Genomic DNA, 16587 nt, shown 5'->3' with positions numbered 1-16587 from the left:
AAGGCATTTGGTTGAGAAATGTAGTCAAAGTGCTCGACGAGAAACTCAAAAGAGACCCACCAAGCACCGTAAAGCTGATTGGCCAAGTCTCTCCTTTCATAAGAAATGCATCCATAATACTGTTGGGTTTTTTTCTCTTGGAGAAAAAATCACATTACATCAACTACAAGATCTTTTTATAACCAGAGAACCATTTGAAAGATGTCACGGTTTCTTTTTTTAGGGCCACATTCCCACAAAAGAAATTTTGGAAAATACTAAAACTTAAAAAGATATTTATGAATATGAATAGCTTGAATCAATTAAACTTCTTACTTATATAGGAAGAACAAGATTCAATCACCCATCTGGATAAAGGAGAAACCTATCTTTCCCAGCCAGTATATTGCCAATGTCCCACAACTCCAATATCCCAACCCATAAGGCTCTTTCTTTGGCTAGACTCGATGATTATCCCGGTTGGGCCTTTTTTAGTGAGGAGGGCAAGACTCCGTAGGAAAGTCTAAATAGTTTAAAGTCTGCGGGGCAAGCAAGGGATAAAAAAATCAGCTTTTGCTTTCTCTCCTTGTGCAAAGCTTCTCTTTCCTCGCTAACTCGGTGCTCGCCTCTGAAACTTGGGCAAGACGTTGCTAATGCTTGACTTCACTGTGCAACTACTCTTCGAAAGCTATAAGCAAAGTAAAACTGCATTACTCAACAGAAGACAGCACAACACTCGGCTTTCTCTATGCAAAAAATGAATTATTCTATTTCTGTGGTTACGAGTCCAAGTAACAGAAAAGTTCCTACAATACAATCCAGATTGCAGCAAAAAAAAATTCCCCAAAAGATGCCATCAATAATCTATTCAGATGTCCATTCCACCAAGCCCACTACCAATGGTATCACATACATACATCAACCAGTAGCCCACTGCATACGTGAGATGCCCGCAAATTTCATACCTTTTGGGTTTTTCTTACGTCCTCCACCCAACTCCAATTCTCCAATTTACCAAAAAAAAAAAACTCCAATTCTCCGACAAGTCACAACTCAACTCATTCTTCACTGCAGAAAAGCCCAGAAGAAGATGATAATAATAAATATGTAATATTGTAATGTGAAGTAATCTGGTGTCACACACTACCGTTGACGCCTAAGAGTAACACCACGCGTTTCACAACCTGACTCTTCCCCTTCTTCTTCTTCTTCTTCTTCTTCTTGCGTTGACGGTTCACGATACCAGGAGTTGCAGTACCACAGGAAGTTGAACTGAGGAAGAAGTGGTGGAACATGTCGTCGTCATCTCCGTCGTACCAGCTGCCATCACCAGAAGGAGCTTCACCTTCACCTTCACCTTCGCTTCCTCCACTCCCTGAGAAGCGCATCGTTGTAGGTTCCCTTCCTCCTTCCTTCCTCCTTCCCGGCCTGTAAGCTTATTTTCTGTAACTTTGTACGAAGACCGGAAGTTCTGCAGTGTCATGCGTCCTCCGGCGTATTTTAGCGTTTCCCATATACCCTTTTGATTTTTGATTTTTAATTTTAATAAGGAGAAAGTTTTCCTCCACTATCCTTTTGCATTGTAGTTGGGTTGCGGCGGTGCAGGGATGGATTTCTTGGCTGCGGTGGCTGCTTTTCCTAAACCCGATGAGAAGATTCGCTGCACCAATTCGAAGGTACACCCACTTATAAAATGCCCTTCTAATGCCTTCAATGGTTTGATTCGCCAATAAATCCTCTCATTCGATGAATCTTTCAATTTATAGTATAAACAGAGTCTTACATTAATCCTTTTGTTTTAATTTTGGGTAGTTTCAAGGGGGTGGCAATGCTGCGAATGCCTTGACTTGTGCTGCTCGTTTGGGTCTCAGTCCAAGGCTCATTTCTAAGGTCTTAATTTTTCACTTTTTTTTTTTCTTTTTAATAGAAAATATATTTTCTCATTTAGCTTGCTCATTTTACTGATCTGGTTGGAATCAAACTTTTGGGTATGTTGCTTATTAATAGAAAATGTGATTTGGGTATTTTAATTCATGTCCTTACGCTTCTGCTTGTCATCACTAGATTGCTGATGATACTCAAGGGAGAGCTGTACTGGAGGAGTTAAAAGCTGAAGGTGTAGATACTTCTTATATTTTGGTGAGCTTGTTGTGCTTAATGTTCATCCACACTCTATGCCAAAGTGTATCAATTTATGTTAATTTTTTCTAGCCTTTTACTATTTGGGTAACCTGTTCAATTAGATCCAGGCATTGTACTATGGAACTAATATAATTGGAATTGTTTATGGATCTTTTAGTGCTCATGGCTGAATTTGATGTAAAATACTATAAACTGGTGAGAAAAATCAGACAGAATAAAAAATAATATTTGTGAGTTGCCTCAACTGTCACTTTGGGAAACATATACATCCAAGAGTTTTGAAGTACTCTTTTATTACATTGAATTGTGACAAGTGGATTCACATACTTCTTTTTCTTTCAATCTAATGTCTGCTATAGATAAGTCTCATGTCTGCCCTGATATTCATTTCTGTCAAGAATTTTATCAGTTCATTTGTTTCTGCATCTAGTGACAGTTTAAATTTCCTATTCAATTTTTAATTAATATTATTGATACCTCTCTCTTTTCCAGGTTTCTAAGGGTGGAAATTCACCATTCACCTATGTTATTGTTGACACCCAAACGTGAGTTATCTATCCGTATGCATTATTATTTTCATTTTGAAAGGGAGAAGATATTTGGGAGCACCAAATTTGATTGATGTGAACCCTATTGTTGAGAATAATCCCACATTGGTAAACTCTGGCACCTTGGATGCCTTCATCTACCAGTTGGGCCTTCACGTAATAGCTAATCTTTTCTGTTGGACACTTCAACTCCTTATTCATTCGAAAACTTCTTGTAGCTTTTGATATTCTTAGTTTTTTAATTCCTTGCAAATTTGCATCTGAAGTAATCTACTTTTTTTCTTTTTGGAAGATCTTATCTTCTTCACCTTTTTATCATATAGCATTGATACATAGGCAAACGGTTCATGTTTAACATACTTAGTCTTCTTATTTGGTCAATATAAAATGTCTTGGAGAATTACAGATATTTTTGTAGGCATTGATACAATTTTCCACGTACTCGGTAATTCAGTGGAGTGATACTCTGCCAAAATTCAGACTTGAAGTATTTTTCACTTTTTAGCACATATCAAGGGCCGCCAAATATCTCATCAATCCACCTTAAGAAATAGGCAGGGAATTTTCCAATTTTGTGGTGTCATGGTTTGACCTGAGCATATGAAGAATTCCTCTGTTTTGTCCGGAACCAGAACAGCAATAAGAAAAATGGTTATCTGTATTGTCATCGAAACAAACTATTTCAATTGCTTATTACATGTAAAGGCAAAAAAAGGAGAAACTTTTGAGACAACTATTGCCTCAGACTGGTTTGAGCTTTGGACCAATATAATGAATTTATATTGGCCAAACTGAACAGGTTTAATTACCCAGGAACCTGCAAGTTGATGGGTCAAGCCACCTAGCTACCCAGAAAACATCAGTACCTAGGTGGGTTAGTCTGAGCACTAGTAAAAAATGACATTAAACTCAGGATGTACAAGTGCATCCTCAACAATTAACTCATCTTTTGTACGTTTGGAAGATGTGTTGTGCATCATCGGTTTATTAACTTTGGTAACTATTTTCAGGAAGACCCGTACATGTATTTTCTCTCCAGGAAACCCTCCCATGGTGCCAGATGATCTTTCTCTAGCAAGCTTATCATCTGCATTGGATGAAGCAAGATTTGTATACTTTGATGGTAGATTTCCAGAGGCTGCTTTGATTGTTGCACAAGAGGTAATTCCAAGAAAGCATTCCATTCTCTTCTGATATTCGATGGCATTAAAACCTCTTGTTTTGTAGATATAGAAACCTGAAAGTATCTTTCATAAGAGTCCTTGGAACTATTTTTTGTACACGTTCAGCAAGATTCTGAAATATCATATTGTTACTTTCCTTTGTCATATATATATATATTTTTTTACCATATTGTTCTATATTATAAGTTGGAAAAGGAGGGATTTCTTCATCTCTACTTCCTCCATCCTATAGTGATCTTCTTCTTTGAAAAATCCCAAAGTTTAAGGAAGAGTCATTAAAGCATTAAAAATTCTCTCATTTCTTCAAATATGTCCCTTCAGTTACTTCTCTAAACTCTCCTGAAGTTGGGTAATAAATGAATGCATTAATCAATGCAAGCAAACAAAATAGTAAACTGCATAAAGGCTCATTGCTTAATTTGTGAGATAGATAGGATAAAATGGATTAGAGGAGTTTCTTTGTGGAACGGAAGGAGTTTTTATCGACATTTAATCATAAATTTGACAAACTTATTAAAAATAATAGTGGTAATAATAAATAACAGGTGTATAATCCATCCTCTTTTTCTAACTCCTACCTAAGCTAGAAGTGACAGCATCAGGAGCTTACGTACATGGTGTATTTACCCTTGGCCAGGTTCTTCTACTATCTTAACATTTCGAAGACCACCGTCCATCCTTCCAACTCTATAAGGATAGGTGTATAAGGAGGTGGTTCTCTGACTCAACGTCTCTCAAGCATATTATACACATTAGAGAAAGTTATACGCATTAGGAAGGAAATGGCCCTTTAGTAATCAGGTTATCTACTGTCAATATTTTACCTTTGGCTGTTGTCCAAAAAATTTAGGAAGAGAACCTTAGTAGAACTCCCTCGATCCCCGCTGATCTGTAGGAATGTCAGATTCCCTTTGACTTGTGAGAGAGTGTGTGGGGATTAAACAGAAAAGATTCCTGAGTTTCATTTCCTGACCCTCTTATTTTCCATATTTCTGTCATTTAAGGCCTTCTCTAGTAACTCCCAGTTAGGCTGAGAATTGATTATTTTATCCACCCATTAAAATGGGAAAATAAAGTTCTTGCAGGCGTATTCAATGATCAGGAACCCATGCATCTTTATTTATTATGTCACGAACACATTATTAACTTTCAGCATGACAGGAATCTTTTAACACCTTACAGCAGCTTGTCCCTGGTTTTCCCAGTGCCTTTTCACAAAGTGGTTTCATAACTGGAAGATACCTGCTGAGCTTGAATATATTGGAGAGACCATACTTTCGCATGCATAATTTTTCTCCTATGTAGACTATAATTCTTGTTTAGGTATCACTCTTTGCATCATTCTGTCCTTGAGAAATTTCTGTTGACTCAACTGGCCAAACTTATAAGTGAGAACCCACAAAGCCTCAGTGTGGAAATACAAGGGAATGCTTTCATTCTCTTCCAAAGGAATTACTTTTTTCCATCACCATATCTGTTTTCCAGTGTGTTAATGTTCACTAAGGTTAGTGAACTTCGCAAAGTTCGAAATTTGATATGTTAGTGTTTCACGCATTGGGTGGTACATTTTATGAGAACCCCCACCCATCTTATTAATTGAACTTCAATCCAGAATTAAAGAATTCTATATGATTAAAAGTGCATCCAAAGTTGTGAATAATTAGGAGAATGCGACTAACCTCTGCTATATTCATAGTAGTGGTTGGTGGTGTTTTTTTTAGTTGTGTAACTTTGAGCCATATTCATACCCACATTCTGCTGAAACTTGACTGATGAGATGGTGTTGATCCTCTATAACATGGACACTCCCATGTCTAACATTGCCTTTTATGTGGCAACTCATTAAACTATACAAATTCAGTATAATGCAAAATATATTAAGAAAAACATGTTTAGTAATTTGCTCTTTGATCCAATCTATTGCTCTTCCATTATCAAAAAATTTATCTGCTTTGCAAGCTTTAATTAATTCACTGCCTATGAACAAAAGGGAACTTGATAACCTAAAGAGAGCTTAATGAGATGTTTGCTCATATGTTAATTGACAGAAGTGTTAATTTTTTTATTCTTGAACTTGAATAAATTTTCTGTCTGGGTATTAATCAGTCAAAAAATTGGCGTTTCTAATGCATAGCTAAAGCTATTTTTATGTATTCAGATATGTTTATCGTGACTCAAAGAAATAAGTCGTTATATATTCGTATATATCTTTCCTCTAAGAACGTAAATGTGTTTATCAAGATTTTCTAGCACATCCATGTGTTTCCATGCAACTTCCCAATATGTCTCTTAAATTACTTGCTGATACTGCCACTGATGCTGATACTTTAATCCTTGTATGGAAGTAAAACCATCTCTTGAAATATTCTAGTGCAGGCAACTCGAAGGAAAATTCCTATTTTAATTGATGCTGAAAGGCCCAGGGAAGGATTGGATGATATTCTGTGTTTAGCAGATTATATTGTATGCACAGCGAAATTTCCTCAGGCAAGTTAATGATATTATTGGATAAAACTGTGATTTTTCTTTCTTCTCTTAGAAAAATTGATTTTGTATACAGCTAAAGGGGATTTCACATGCACCTGAAGTTTTGGTGGGGGATTACAGGAGAGGAGAATGGAACATATAGTACAATAGGTGAAGGAGGGATTCAACCCCTATTCTTGGCTAGGACTAGCCAGAGACTTTACAGCTGAGCTAGCTGGCACCTTTGATTGTTAATAAGCTTTTCTTGAGTAAAAATTTTGAAATCGATGAGGAAATGGATCCTTCTATTGTATGCAGTCTTGCAGTCTTGATTGCTAGCTTTTCAGCTAACAATCAGTTCTGTCTTATGGCAGGCATGGACAAAGGCACCATCAATTCCAAGTGCACTGGTATCCATTCTTCTGAGATTGCCAAATGTCAAATTTGTGATCGTGACCCTTGGAGTAGATGGCTGCATAATGCTTGATAGACGTGTAGAAGGTGAGTGTGCCTGTGCCTGTGCCTGTGCCTGTGCCTGTGCCTGGTCTTTGACCATCAGAGAGATGAGGCTGATCCCCTAACTTCGGGGTTGAGAGAGTGTGGAAAGATTGACTTTGTTTAGTATTTTACAGTTCTAATTACCCGTTGATCACCATCTTCAGCAGAAGTTCCTGAGCTGGACGAGATTGAGGTGGATGGTATGGTTGAATTATTGAAGCAGAAAATTGATGGCGAAAACACTATCCCAACATGTCTTCCATCCAAGGTATAGAATTGCTGGACGAACTTGAAGGTTGACTCAGTTCTTTAAATCCTTTTGTCATCTTAAGGTAACTGTGACGCAACATATTTTTAAGGTGATATCCATTAAAAACATCTATTTATTTTGCTGATAAATTGCACCAATATAGAGCAGTGGTTGAAACCGCAGCATAGTTTTTATATGTGTTGTTATTCTTTGATTATAAATTATGGAAGGAAATTAGTCTCTTCTTTATGAAAAAGGAAAAAGGGTTGCACATTTCTAGATAAGCAAATTATCCCTTTAGATCTTCTAGATAAATGAAAATTGACACGTGACATGCAAATACCCTGAAATCTGACTCAGTGGTATTTTTGTCTTTGGACCGTTGTACGGTCAGGATGACTTAAAGTGGGGATACCAGACCATTGAGGGTGTATCAGTACTAGTTAAGTGTTAAAAATCATTCATTAGATGTAACTACACTGTAGAACAACTTTATGGTTTTTGCCCTTGGAATTACCATTTTGCCCCTGAACCCTGATTTACCATACTAGACCATAATTTGTCACTTCATTTTAATTTTCTGATTTTAAAATCAACCCTAATACTGATTTAATTAATTAAGAATAAGATATACATATTCGTAATATCCACATGTACAACTAACTAACAAAGTGGATAATACCTAACTAACCCTAACCCAAACCATAGCAAAATCGTGGCGAAGGCCTTTATCACTTTAATTTGTGATATTTTATGATGATAAGGAGGAGAGAGAGAGACACAAATCTAACAAGATCCCTATTGTTGGAGGTTTCCTAAATTAATTTTAATCAAACAAGCCATAACTAACAAACAACTTTAATTAACTAATTGTTATTAATTAATAATTAACAAAAGGAGGCTTCCCTAATAAAATCGTGAACTTCCCCTTTTGAAACTTGGACAACCATGAGCATAAAATAAGGGATTTGAAAAAGGAAAAGAGAGTAAATTAAGAATTTGAATTGGAATGAAAGCTTGGCATTGTGAGTGGGAGAGAGAGAGAGTTGGAGATAAAGTAGGCAGGGGAAAGAAGCGAAAGCGTGGCTCAATTGTCTCACCCTCTATTTAAATCAAGGGAAATTTACCGTGCCACCCCCTAGAGAATGCCAAAATGATAAGACCACCCCCTCTGTTTCACCAAATTATTCTCAGACCCCCTTACCGTCAATCACTGTTAAGGAATATACTATAATTGCTGATGTCAGCAACTATATTTTATTTTAGATATCAAAATGCCCTTATGAAATAGGAAGTATCAAAAATACTCTTACCATAAGAGTCTGGAGCTTGCTGAGCTTACCCAATGAAGCAGGCAACGACCCAGGAAGAGGAAAGAAAACCCCTTTCTCCGCACAAGATCGGTGCCTTGGTTTTATCCTATTCTGCAAACTAAATGAGAAACTCCTTCAATTCCTTCAAATTTCTCCCCATTTCCACCATAAAGTAATCAAATTTTGGCTCAAAATTGCCTCTGATACTGTAACACAACAGCTGAGGAAACCTCTTCACCATAGAAATGGCGTCTTTATAAGAAAACCCAATGTTCTCTTAGTATTCAATCCTCGGAATGAACTTATCCTCAACACTACAAGATAACAACGAAGTGTGCTTATCGACCCCTGCTATACCAACCCCTTGAAGGAAGTAAAGGGTCTGACGGAGCCGCTTCTCGACATCGCAGACGAGCGATCTCGATGAACTCTTCTGACCACCTTCCAACGGCGAAGAGTTCATGAACTCGCCGGTACAACCAGCGGCGACACCTTGGATGATTGCTTTTCTGACCATCTTCCTTCAACTTTTCCGTCTCATTGGCTCTCTCATAACGCCACCACCACTGCTCTTGGCAGTTGAAATGCCGGAATAAGCGCACATCGACTTTCCACATTTTTTTTTTCTTTTTGCTAACCAGAGGGAGAGAATCTCTATTCTCGTCACTTTCTAGTCCTCACCAAGAGTTCCAAACTTGTTTTATAAAACACCCACCATTACAAAGAGCATAGAAGAGTGATCCCAAGCTCATTATGATGAATTCGCAGTCAATATCCACTGCAAAATGTAAAATCGTAACAAAGGTCAACGAAGGTACTTCCATAGATCATTTTTCTTTGCTATTTTTGTTTGTTTTTAGTCTTTAAATTGTTGATTAAAAAAGGCTTTCTGCCTGATAGTTTTGTGTTCCTTGTCTCGAACGCTCAGCCATGTCACGTTTCTACTCAGAGAAGCCAATGTGAAACCCTGGAATTCAGAATCTCCAGGCACATACCACAGATTCGTCGGAACTCAGGCGGAGTGAAACCCATAGAGCGCATGAAATCGACATTGGATTTGATGTTTTCAAGAGATGAGGAGATGATCGGAGGGTAGTGGTTGACGAGGGAGAAGAGGTCGATGCCGATGGACTCCGATTCAAAAACTTTCTCTCGGAACTGAAAGTTGGGGTCGGTGTCGGATTGGGGTTCAGGGGATAAGGAAGTTTGGGGGTTTTGGAGGGCTTGTTGGGGAGGGAGATTGAAGTTTTGGAGTAGAGAATGCGACAGTGAAGAGGCACTATTCGGGAAACAGAGGAGAATTGAAGGTTGGAGAAGAGAAAATAGGGTCTGAGAATACATCGGAGGCAATTGCTGTGAGAGAAATGGAAGGTTTCTTCCATGGCTTCCTTCTTCCTACATGGTTGGTTTGTGAGAAATCAAAGACCATTTTCTGGTTAAGAGTTCCTTTTATTGGCCCCAACAGATAAGGTTAAGAGTTTTTAATGGTAACTGGTAAGGGTATAATGGTCATTTTAACTCCACACTTAACATTGACTGACAATAGGGGGTCTGAGAATAATTTGGTAAAATAGAGGGGGTGGTCTTAACATTGTGGCATTCTCCAGGGGGTGGCGCGGTAAATTTCCTTTAAATCAAAGAAGTAAAATAGAATAAAAAAAAGAGAGAGAGAGAGAATCAAGAAAGAGGAGGGATCGAAGGAGGCTACATACTTGTGCTTTGTCCTCCATTGGTGATCAAGTTAAAGCATTGGAAGAGAGATTGGGCTGCTTCAACAAAGTTCCAAAAGCCCAGAATTTCTAATTCCCTTATCCTAACATCAGATTGAGGCTAAGATGAGTGGAAACTCTACCCTAACTTGCTTATGTTTACAAGTATCCAAAACAGAATTTTATGAACACTAGATCTATTCTAAACCTTGGATTTCATGATGTTTTGTCATAAAAATTTTGATTTTTCAAACATAATGTTATACACATGGGAGATTAAGGAATGAATTGGATTTTGTTCCATAATTTGCATTGTGTACACATTAGAATTTTTTTTCAAATTGAGCATTGATTACATAATGTTTGTTACCGATATTATGTGTTAAGTTGTGATTATGTTTACATGGAGTAGTGTATTATGTGCATTACATGATTCTTATATAACATGAGTTTTTATTTTATTTATTTTTATTTACTGTTTTTCATATATGAGATGCATTGTTTGTTTTGTTAATGGTGTTTTACATTACCGGCCTTGATTGAGGCGAGAGGCGAAACTTCCTTGGTCATTGTTTTGTTATTTATAGTTTTTGTTTTGATGATTTTTTAACAAAAAACTTACATGTTCACATAGAGATCGACTGAGATAAAATGAGGGCATTGATCACACTTGAATTCCAAACTTATTTGTATTTATATGTATTTTCGTTATTAGACGATTTTATTGTTATTGTCTCGCCTTGCCAACATTGGCATTATAATGTTGAGGTGAGAATTGGTTCATTGGACTTTTCTTTAGTGGAATTATGGATTATTAGATGACGCAACCTACCCTCAGCAGGATCTACCAATTGTTACTTTACCTTTGGGCAGTATGAATCAGTCTTTGGGAGGTTGGACACTAGATAGCATCTGCGAGTTTTTGGATCTTGAGCTAAGGCAATGTGGTATTGCGATGCATTGGCCATTCATAGATGATATTGTCGATTCGTTGTTTACTTTTCTTTTGAGTTATGATATGTACTTAAGCGGCGATGTAAATGTAGTAATGTAAGTATGTATGGTATTCATTGTTTACTTTTCTTTTGAGTAACAGCAAACATCCCGCATATACTTACATTGTTATATTTTTATCTCGGCATAAGTACAATGATAACTCAAAAGAAAAGTAATCAATGAATCGAAAATACTATCCAGTAATGGCCAATACGTCACAGTACCACATTGCCTCCACTCAACATGCAGAAGCTATCTAGTGTCCAACCTTCCAAAGACCAAGTCATACCACCTCATAGTAAAGTAACAATTGGTAGATCCTGCCGAGGTAGGTTGCGTCATCCAGTAGTCCACATCTTCATTAAGAAAAAGTCTAATGAACCAATCCTCACCTCAACATTTTAACGCCAATGTTGATAAGGCGAGACAATAATAATAAAATTATCCAAGAACAAAAATACATGTACATATAAATAAGTTAGAATTCAAGTGTGATCAATACCTTCATCCCACCCTAGTCGGCCTCTATGTGAACATGAAATCAGCTTCAATTTTTGTTCAAAAATATCAAAACAACAACTATAAATGACCAAGGAAATCTCGCATCCCTCCTTTAGTCAAGGCCTGTAATGTAAAGCACCATTATCACAACAAACAATGCATCTCATATATGAAAAACCATAAATTTATGTAAACTAAAATAAAAAACATGCACAGATAAAAACTCATGTGGTATAAGAATCATGTATTGCACATAGTACATTATTCCATGCAATCATAATGACAATTTAACACATAATATCAGTAACTAACATTATGTAATCAATGCTAGATTTGAAAAAAAAAAATTATTGTGAACACATAATGCAAAATGTGGAACAAAATCAAATGCATTCCTCAATCTCCCATGTACATAACATTAGGTTTGCAAAATCAGATTTTTAATGATGAAACACCATGAAATCCAGGGTTTAAAATAGATCGAGTGTTCATAAAATTCTGTTTTGGATAATTCTTGTAAACATAAGCAAGTTAGGGTAGAGGTTTCACTCACCTTAGCCTCAATCGGATATTAGAATAGGGGAATTAGAAATTCTGGGTTTTTGGAACTTTGTTGGAGCAACCCATTCTTTCTTCTAGTGCTTCAATTCAATAACTAATGGAGGAGAAAGCCCAAGTATGTAGCCTCCTTCGATCCCCTGTTATTCTCTTTCTTCTTTTGATCTTTCTCCTTTTTCTTTCCCATGATCTTTTTCTTTTTCTACTTTTCTTTGATTTAAGTAAAGGGTGAGAGACAAGAAAGCCATGTTTTGGCTTCTCTCCCCCTTCCCTACTTTATCTCCAACTCTCTCTCTCTCTCTCCTATTCATAGTGCCAAGCTCCCATTCCAATTCAAACTCTTAACTTTCTCTCTCTTTTACTTTTTCAAATCCCTTATTTTATGCTTAAGGTTGTCCAAGTTTCAGAAGTGAAGTCCATGATTTTATTGGGGAAGCCTCCTTTTTTTAAATGATTAATTAACAACAATTAGTTAGTTAAGGTTGTTTGTTAGTTGGGGCTTGTTTGGTTAGAATTGATTTAGGAAACCTCTAACAATAGGGATCTTGTTAGATTTGTGTTTTTCTCTCTCATCACCATAAATTGAAGTGACAAAGACATGTCCCCCACGATTTTGTTAGGGTTATTTAGATATTATCCACTTTGTTTGTTAGTTGTATATGTGGATATTATGTATATGTATATCATATTTTTAATTAAATAAATCAATATTAGGGTTGATATTAAAATGAAAATTCAAATTATAGTCCAGTGGCAAAATGGTAATTCCTAGGGCAAAAACCCTAAAGTTGTTCTGTAGTGTAGTTACATTTAATGAATGATTTTTAACATTTACCAAATACTAATGCACCCTCAATGGTCTGGTATCCCCTCTTTAAGTCACCTTGATTCTACAATGGTAAAAAATAAATCTGAGTCAGATTTCAATGTATTACAGGATATTAATTTACAGACAAAAGGACTAGCAACTACTTTTTTAGGTTGAGAAGGAAATCTTATTTGAATAAATGTTAGAAAAGTAGGACTGGTTATATTGTTTGAGTAATTTGGTGTGATTAAGAATTCTACTGGTAGAAAAGGCCGGGGCTCAAGGGGATCATGAGCCAGAGGGATGACTAGTCTGATGGGGTAAGGTGGGTGTGGGTTGATTGTTGAATTGTTTGTTAGTAGGGGTGCAACAGGGCCGGGTTGGGCTAGGTTTCTTAAAACCCTTACCCAACCCTGAGTCCCCTTAACTGGGCCCAAACCCGCCCTGACCCTGACTCAGGGTCGCAAAACTTCAACCCTGGCCCTACCCTTCAGGGTTTAGCCCAACCCTTACCCTCCCTGATTGGCCCTGATTTTTCAGGGTCGGGCCGAGATGACCCTGACCCTAACCTTGCCATCAAGGGCTGGGTATACCTTGACCTTGACCCTGACCCTGAACCTGCAAAATATGAAATAACTTAAAAATAAAAAATATTCATAATAAAGAGGAGATACAAAATACAAAGTTACAAATTTCTTGGTAAAAAAAAGCAAGAGAGATCATTTTTTTTTTGGTAAACAACAGCAAGAGAGATCGATGAGAAGATATATTGGGAGTTTTGAGGTGTCAATGACTCAATGTCAAACAATATATAAAATTAGGTTAAATTTAGGGTTAGCATCAAGATCACAACCAGGGTTAACATCAGGGGCAAAAATCAGGGCCGGGTTCAAGGAGGGCTAGGCGGGCCAAAGACATCTACCCTTACCCGCCCTGACCCTGACTCAGGGTCAGGGTCAGAAATTTCAAGGTCAGGTCGGCCCTCAGGGCCAAAATTTTTGGGTCGGTACTTGTTTGGGATTAGGGCGGGCCAAGGGCGGGTTCGGGCCGTCAGAGCCAAACTTGCACCCCTATTTGTTAGTGGGTGTTGAATTTTTCTTTTGTTTTGGTGGACTTGATGATAGTTTTTATCTTTTTCTTGATTCTGTCTTAATTTACCTTTGCTTCTTAGCTGTTTTGAAACCTGCTAGGAGTGCAGTTAGTGCTTCTTGTTTAAACCTTTGGAAGGGTGACTGAACTCCCTACACCATGCCCCCTCTTTTATAAGTTCAATCAACAACATATTTTGGGGGTTTTTTTTTTTTGGGAGGGGGAGAGGTTGGGAATGAAGAGTGAAATTATATTTGAAAAGGTAAAAAGATCCCGACGCCGACAGTGTGGTGATGCTCTCCCTCGTTGTCTCACATCCTGACCATGTGGATTCAGCACTAACACTCTCCTCCCTGACCTTGTGAACCCTTATTGGACGAAACTATTACATGTGCCATGATTTGTAAAAAAAAAAAATTCTCTTGCATGGCGAACCCTCTCCCATTTGAGAATGAACTCAAACCTCAAATTGCAGAATGGCTGTTTATCTTAGTTGTGAACCTTATGTGGATGATCTGCTCGCGTGGTCCCAGCCTTTAGCCTTAGAATTATATGTTGTTGGCTCCGATCCTGAGCTTTGCCTGGTTTTATATGATTACTCAAAGAATTTGTGGTGGTATTGGAATAGTTTTTTACTTATTAGCGACTATTTGCGTTGCTTTGAAATAACGTTGTTAAAAATTTTATTGGAATTTAGAAAATTTGCAGTTTTTCTTGAATCTCAGTCAATGATGAGGTTGAGAGCAGATGGGATTGGGAGGGTGAATGGGAAGTTACTAGTGGGAACGGCTGAGAAGATACCAGCTTCAGAGCTTGTTGACACCACTGGTGCTGGAGATGCATTTATTGGAGCAATTCTTTATGGTGAGTGAAAACGATGTGTATTTCTGTGTGGATGTGTGCATGCATGCGTGCGTGCGTGCGTGTTTTGTCACTCTTGCTCTTTCTTTTAATGGGTTGCCTTGATCACTTTGTTTTGGAAATTATTGAAGGGGTTCTAATCCTTTTAAACATGTGTTAAATTGATGTGGTCTTTTCTTTTTAATTTATGAAGTAGTTGAAGTACATTGTATTGTATTATATTTATTTTAGACATTTCAAAATTAACAAACAATTTAGTTGATACCTTGGCATTCATGGGGATGTTTATAGTTGTTTTGTCATTTCATATGCAGATGAGTTTTGAGTAGAAAAAATCTCAATAAATTATCTGACAATATTTCCTTGGATAATCTCTTTTTATCTGTGGTTATATTGGCCTGGCGGAGCGCTCTTCCATTAAATATGCCTGAGTGATTTTTTTCTCCTTTTTTGTGTGTGTGTGTGGGGGGGGGGGTTTGGGTCTCAGTATAATGGAGATGGTTTCCTTGACCTGCAGAAACTCTCCTATTTTGGTGATGTGGGTGATCCAGATCATCAATTAGTTGAGTCCACTTCACTTTCTTTGGCATCAGGAGTTTGGGGGTATTTGAAACTGAAACTCACTACTTGAAAAGAGGTTCATGTGCCAAACATGTGGATATCTTCTAGCCTGCCACCACATTGGAGTAATAAATTAGTATTAAGACTGTCCCAAAAAGGTGCATTCTGGACCCAGCACATGTGCATTATTCTTGCCCATGATTAAATAAAGATATGGCCCTAGATTGATTGTATTGTTGGAGCTGGTTTTGTTTGGCCAACAACCTCAAATAATCTGGATAAAGCTTTGTCCACTCCATGCATGTGCATGTATGTAAACGTCAAAAATTTGGGACTTAAAGTAAACCTTAGTGACATTACAACACCTTGAACAGGAAATAGGATTGTTCAGACTCTCACCCACCCATCAACTGTCATCATGATTATGTTAATGTGTCCGAATTCAGTGGTAGTGATTCTTTGTTTCCTTGATGTTTGATGGAAGCACTGCTAGTGGATAAAATTATGTTCGCTAGTTGCTCTGAGAATTGCATGTTTTTTTATGTGACAAAAAGAATCTATACCTTCTTAATCTGGCTATTCTTCAGAAGATCCATTTAGTTTATCAATCATTTCAAAAACATGTCTTACAATCTCTGGCATTTTCTTGGTAGAGGATGATGATAGATAGGGATTTACTTATTCTTGTTCTGTGTTGGTTGTTAGCTATTTGTGCAGATATGCCACCAGAGAAAATGCTGCCCTTTGCTGCTCAAGTGGTAAGGATATTCCATCTAGTGCAAATATTAAAGACGAAATTATCTGACCTGTGCATTTTCTGCAGGCAGCAGCTGGATGCAGAGCTTTAGGGGCTCGAAGTGGTCTTCCATGGCGAACAGATCCACGCCTGGGTCCATTTTTATGTTAGAGCATCAACCTATTAGCAGTTTGTATTGGAAATCAAATATAGTGTAGTTGGCAGATGAGCTCATCTGCCCAAGCACCCCCAAAAGATGCCACTTCTGGAGTTGTTTCTGCATTTGTTGTAACAGTAAGCAATCAAGCATATTGTATATTTGGTGTTTTACCTAATAAAATTCGGGATGATGAAATTTGCTTGGTGGAAAGAGTATGCCATCTGTTAT

The 16587-nt window shown here is 37.5% G+C and overlaps 1 protein-coding gene across 4 annotated transcripts; it reads left to right on the top strand.

The window, feature by feature from the left end:
• Window positions 1–963: 963 nt before the first annotated feature.
• LOC122089297 (ribokinase-like) lies at window positions 964–16569 on the top strand. 4 transcript variants are annotated; one of them, XM_042658901.1, is made up of 12 exons: window positions 967–1371; window positions 1566–1655; window positions 1792–1869; window positions 2044–2118; window positions 2614–2666; window positions 3680–3830; window positions 6230–6340; window positions 6694–6820; window positions 6982–7085; window positions 14767–14905; window positions 16169–16221; window positions 16287–16569. In XM_042658901.1, exons 1-12 carry the CDS (start codon window positions 1273–1275, stop codon window positions 16368–16370), a joined length of 1164 nt encoding a protein of 387 aa, XP_042514835.1. In that variant the 5' UTR covers window positions 967–1272; the 3' UTR covers window positions 16371–16569. The 4 variants fall into 4 exon arrangements, with proteins under 4 accessions (XP_042514837.1, XP_042514838.1, XP_042514835.1 ...); XM_042658902.1 differs by having other exon boundaries at window positions 969–1371; window positions 6985–7085; XM_042658903.1 differs by lacking the exon at window positions 14767–14905 and having other exon boundaries at window positions 964–1371.
• Window positions 16570–16587: the final 18 nt, after the last annotated feature.

Source organism: Macadamia integrifolia, chromosome 9, assembly GCF_013358625.1.
Source record: "Macadamia integrifolia cultivar HAES 741 chromosome 9, SCU_Mint_v3, whole genome shotgun sequence".
In the NCBI taxonomy this organism is placed as follows: Eukaryota; Viridiplantae; Streptophyta; class Magnoliopsida; order Proteales; family Proteaceae; genus Macadamia; species Macadamia integrifolia.
This window is presented reverse-complemented; position numbering and strand designations above follow the sequence as displayed.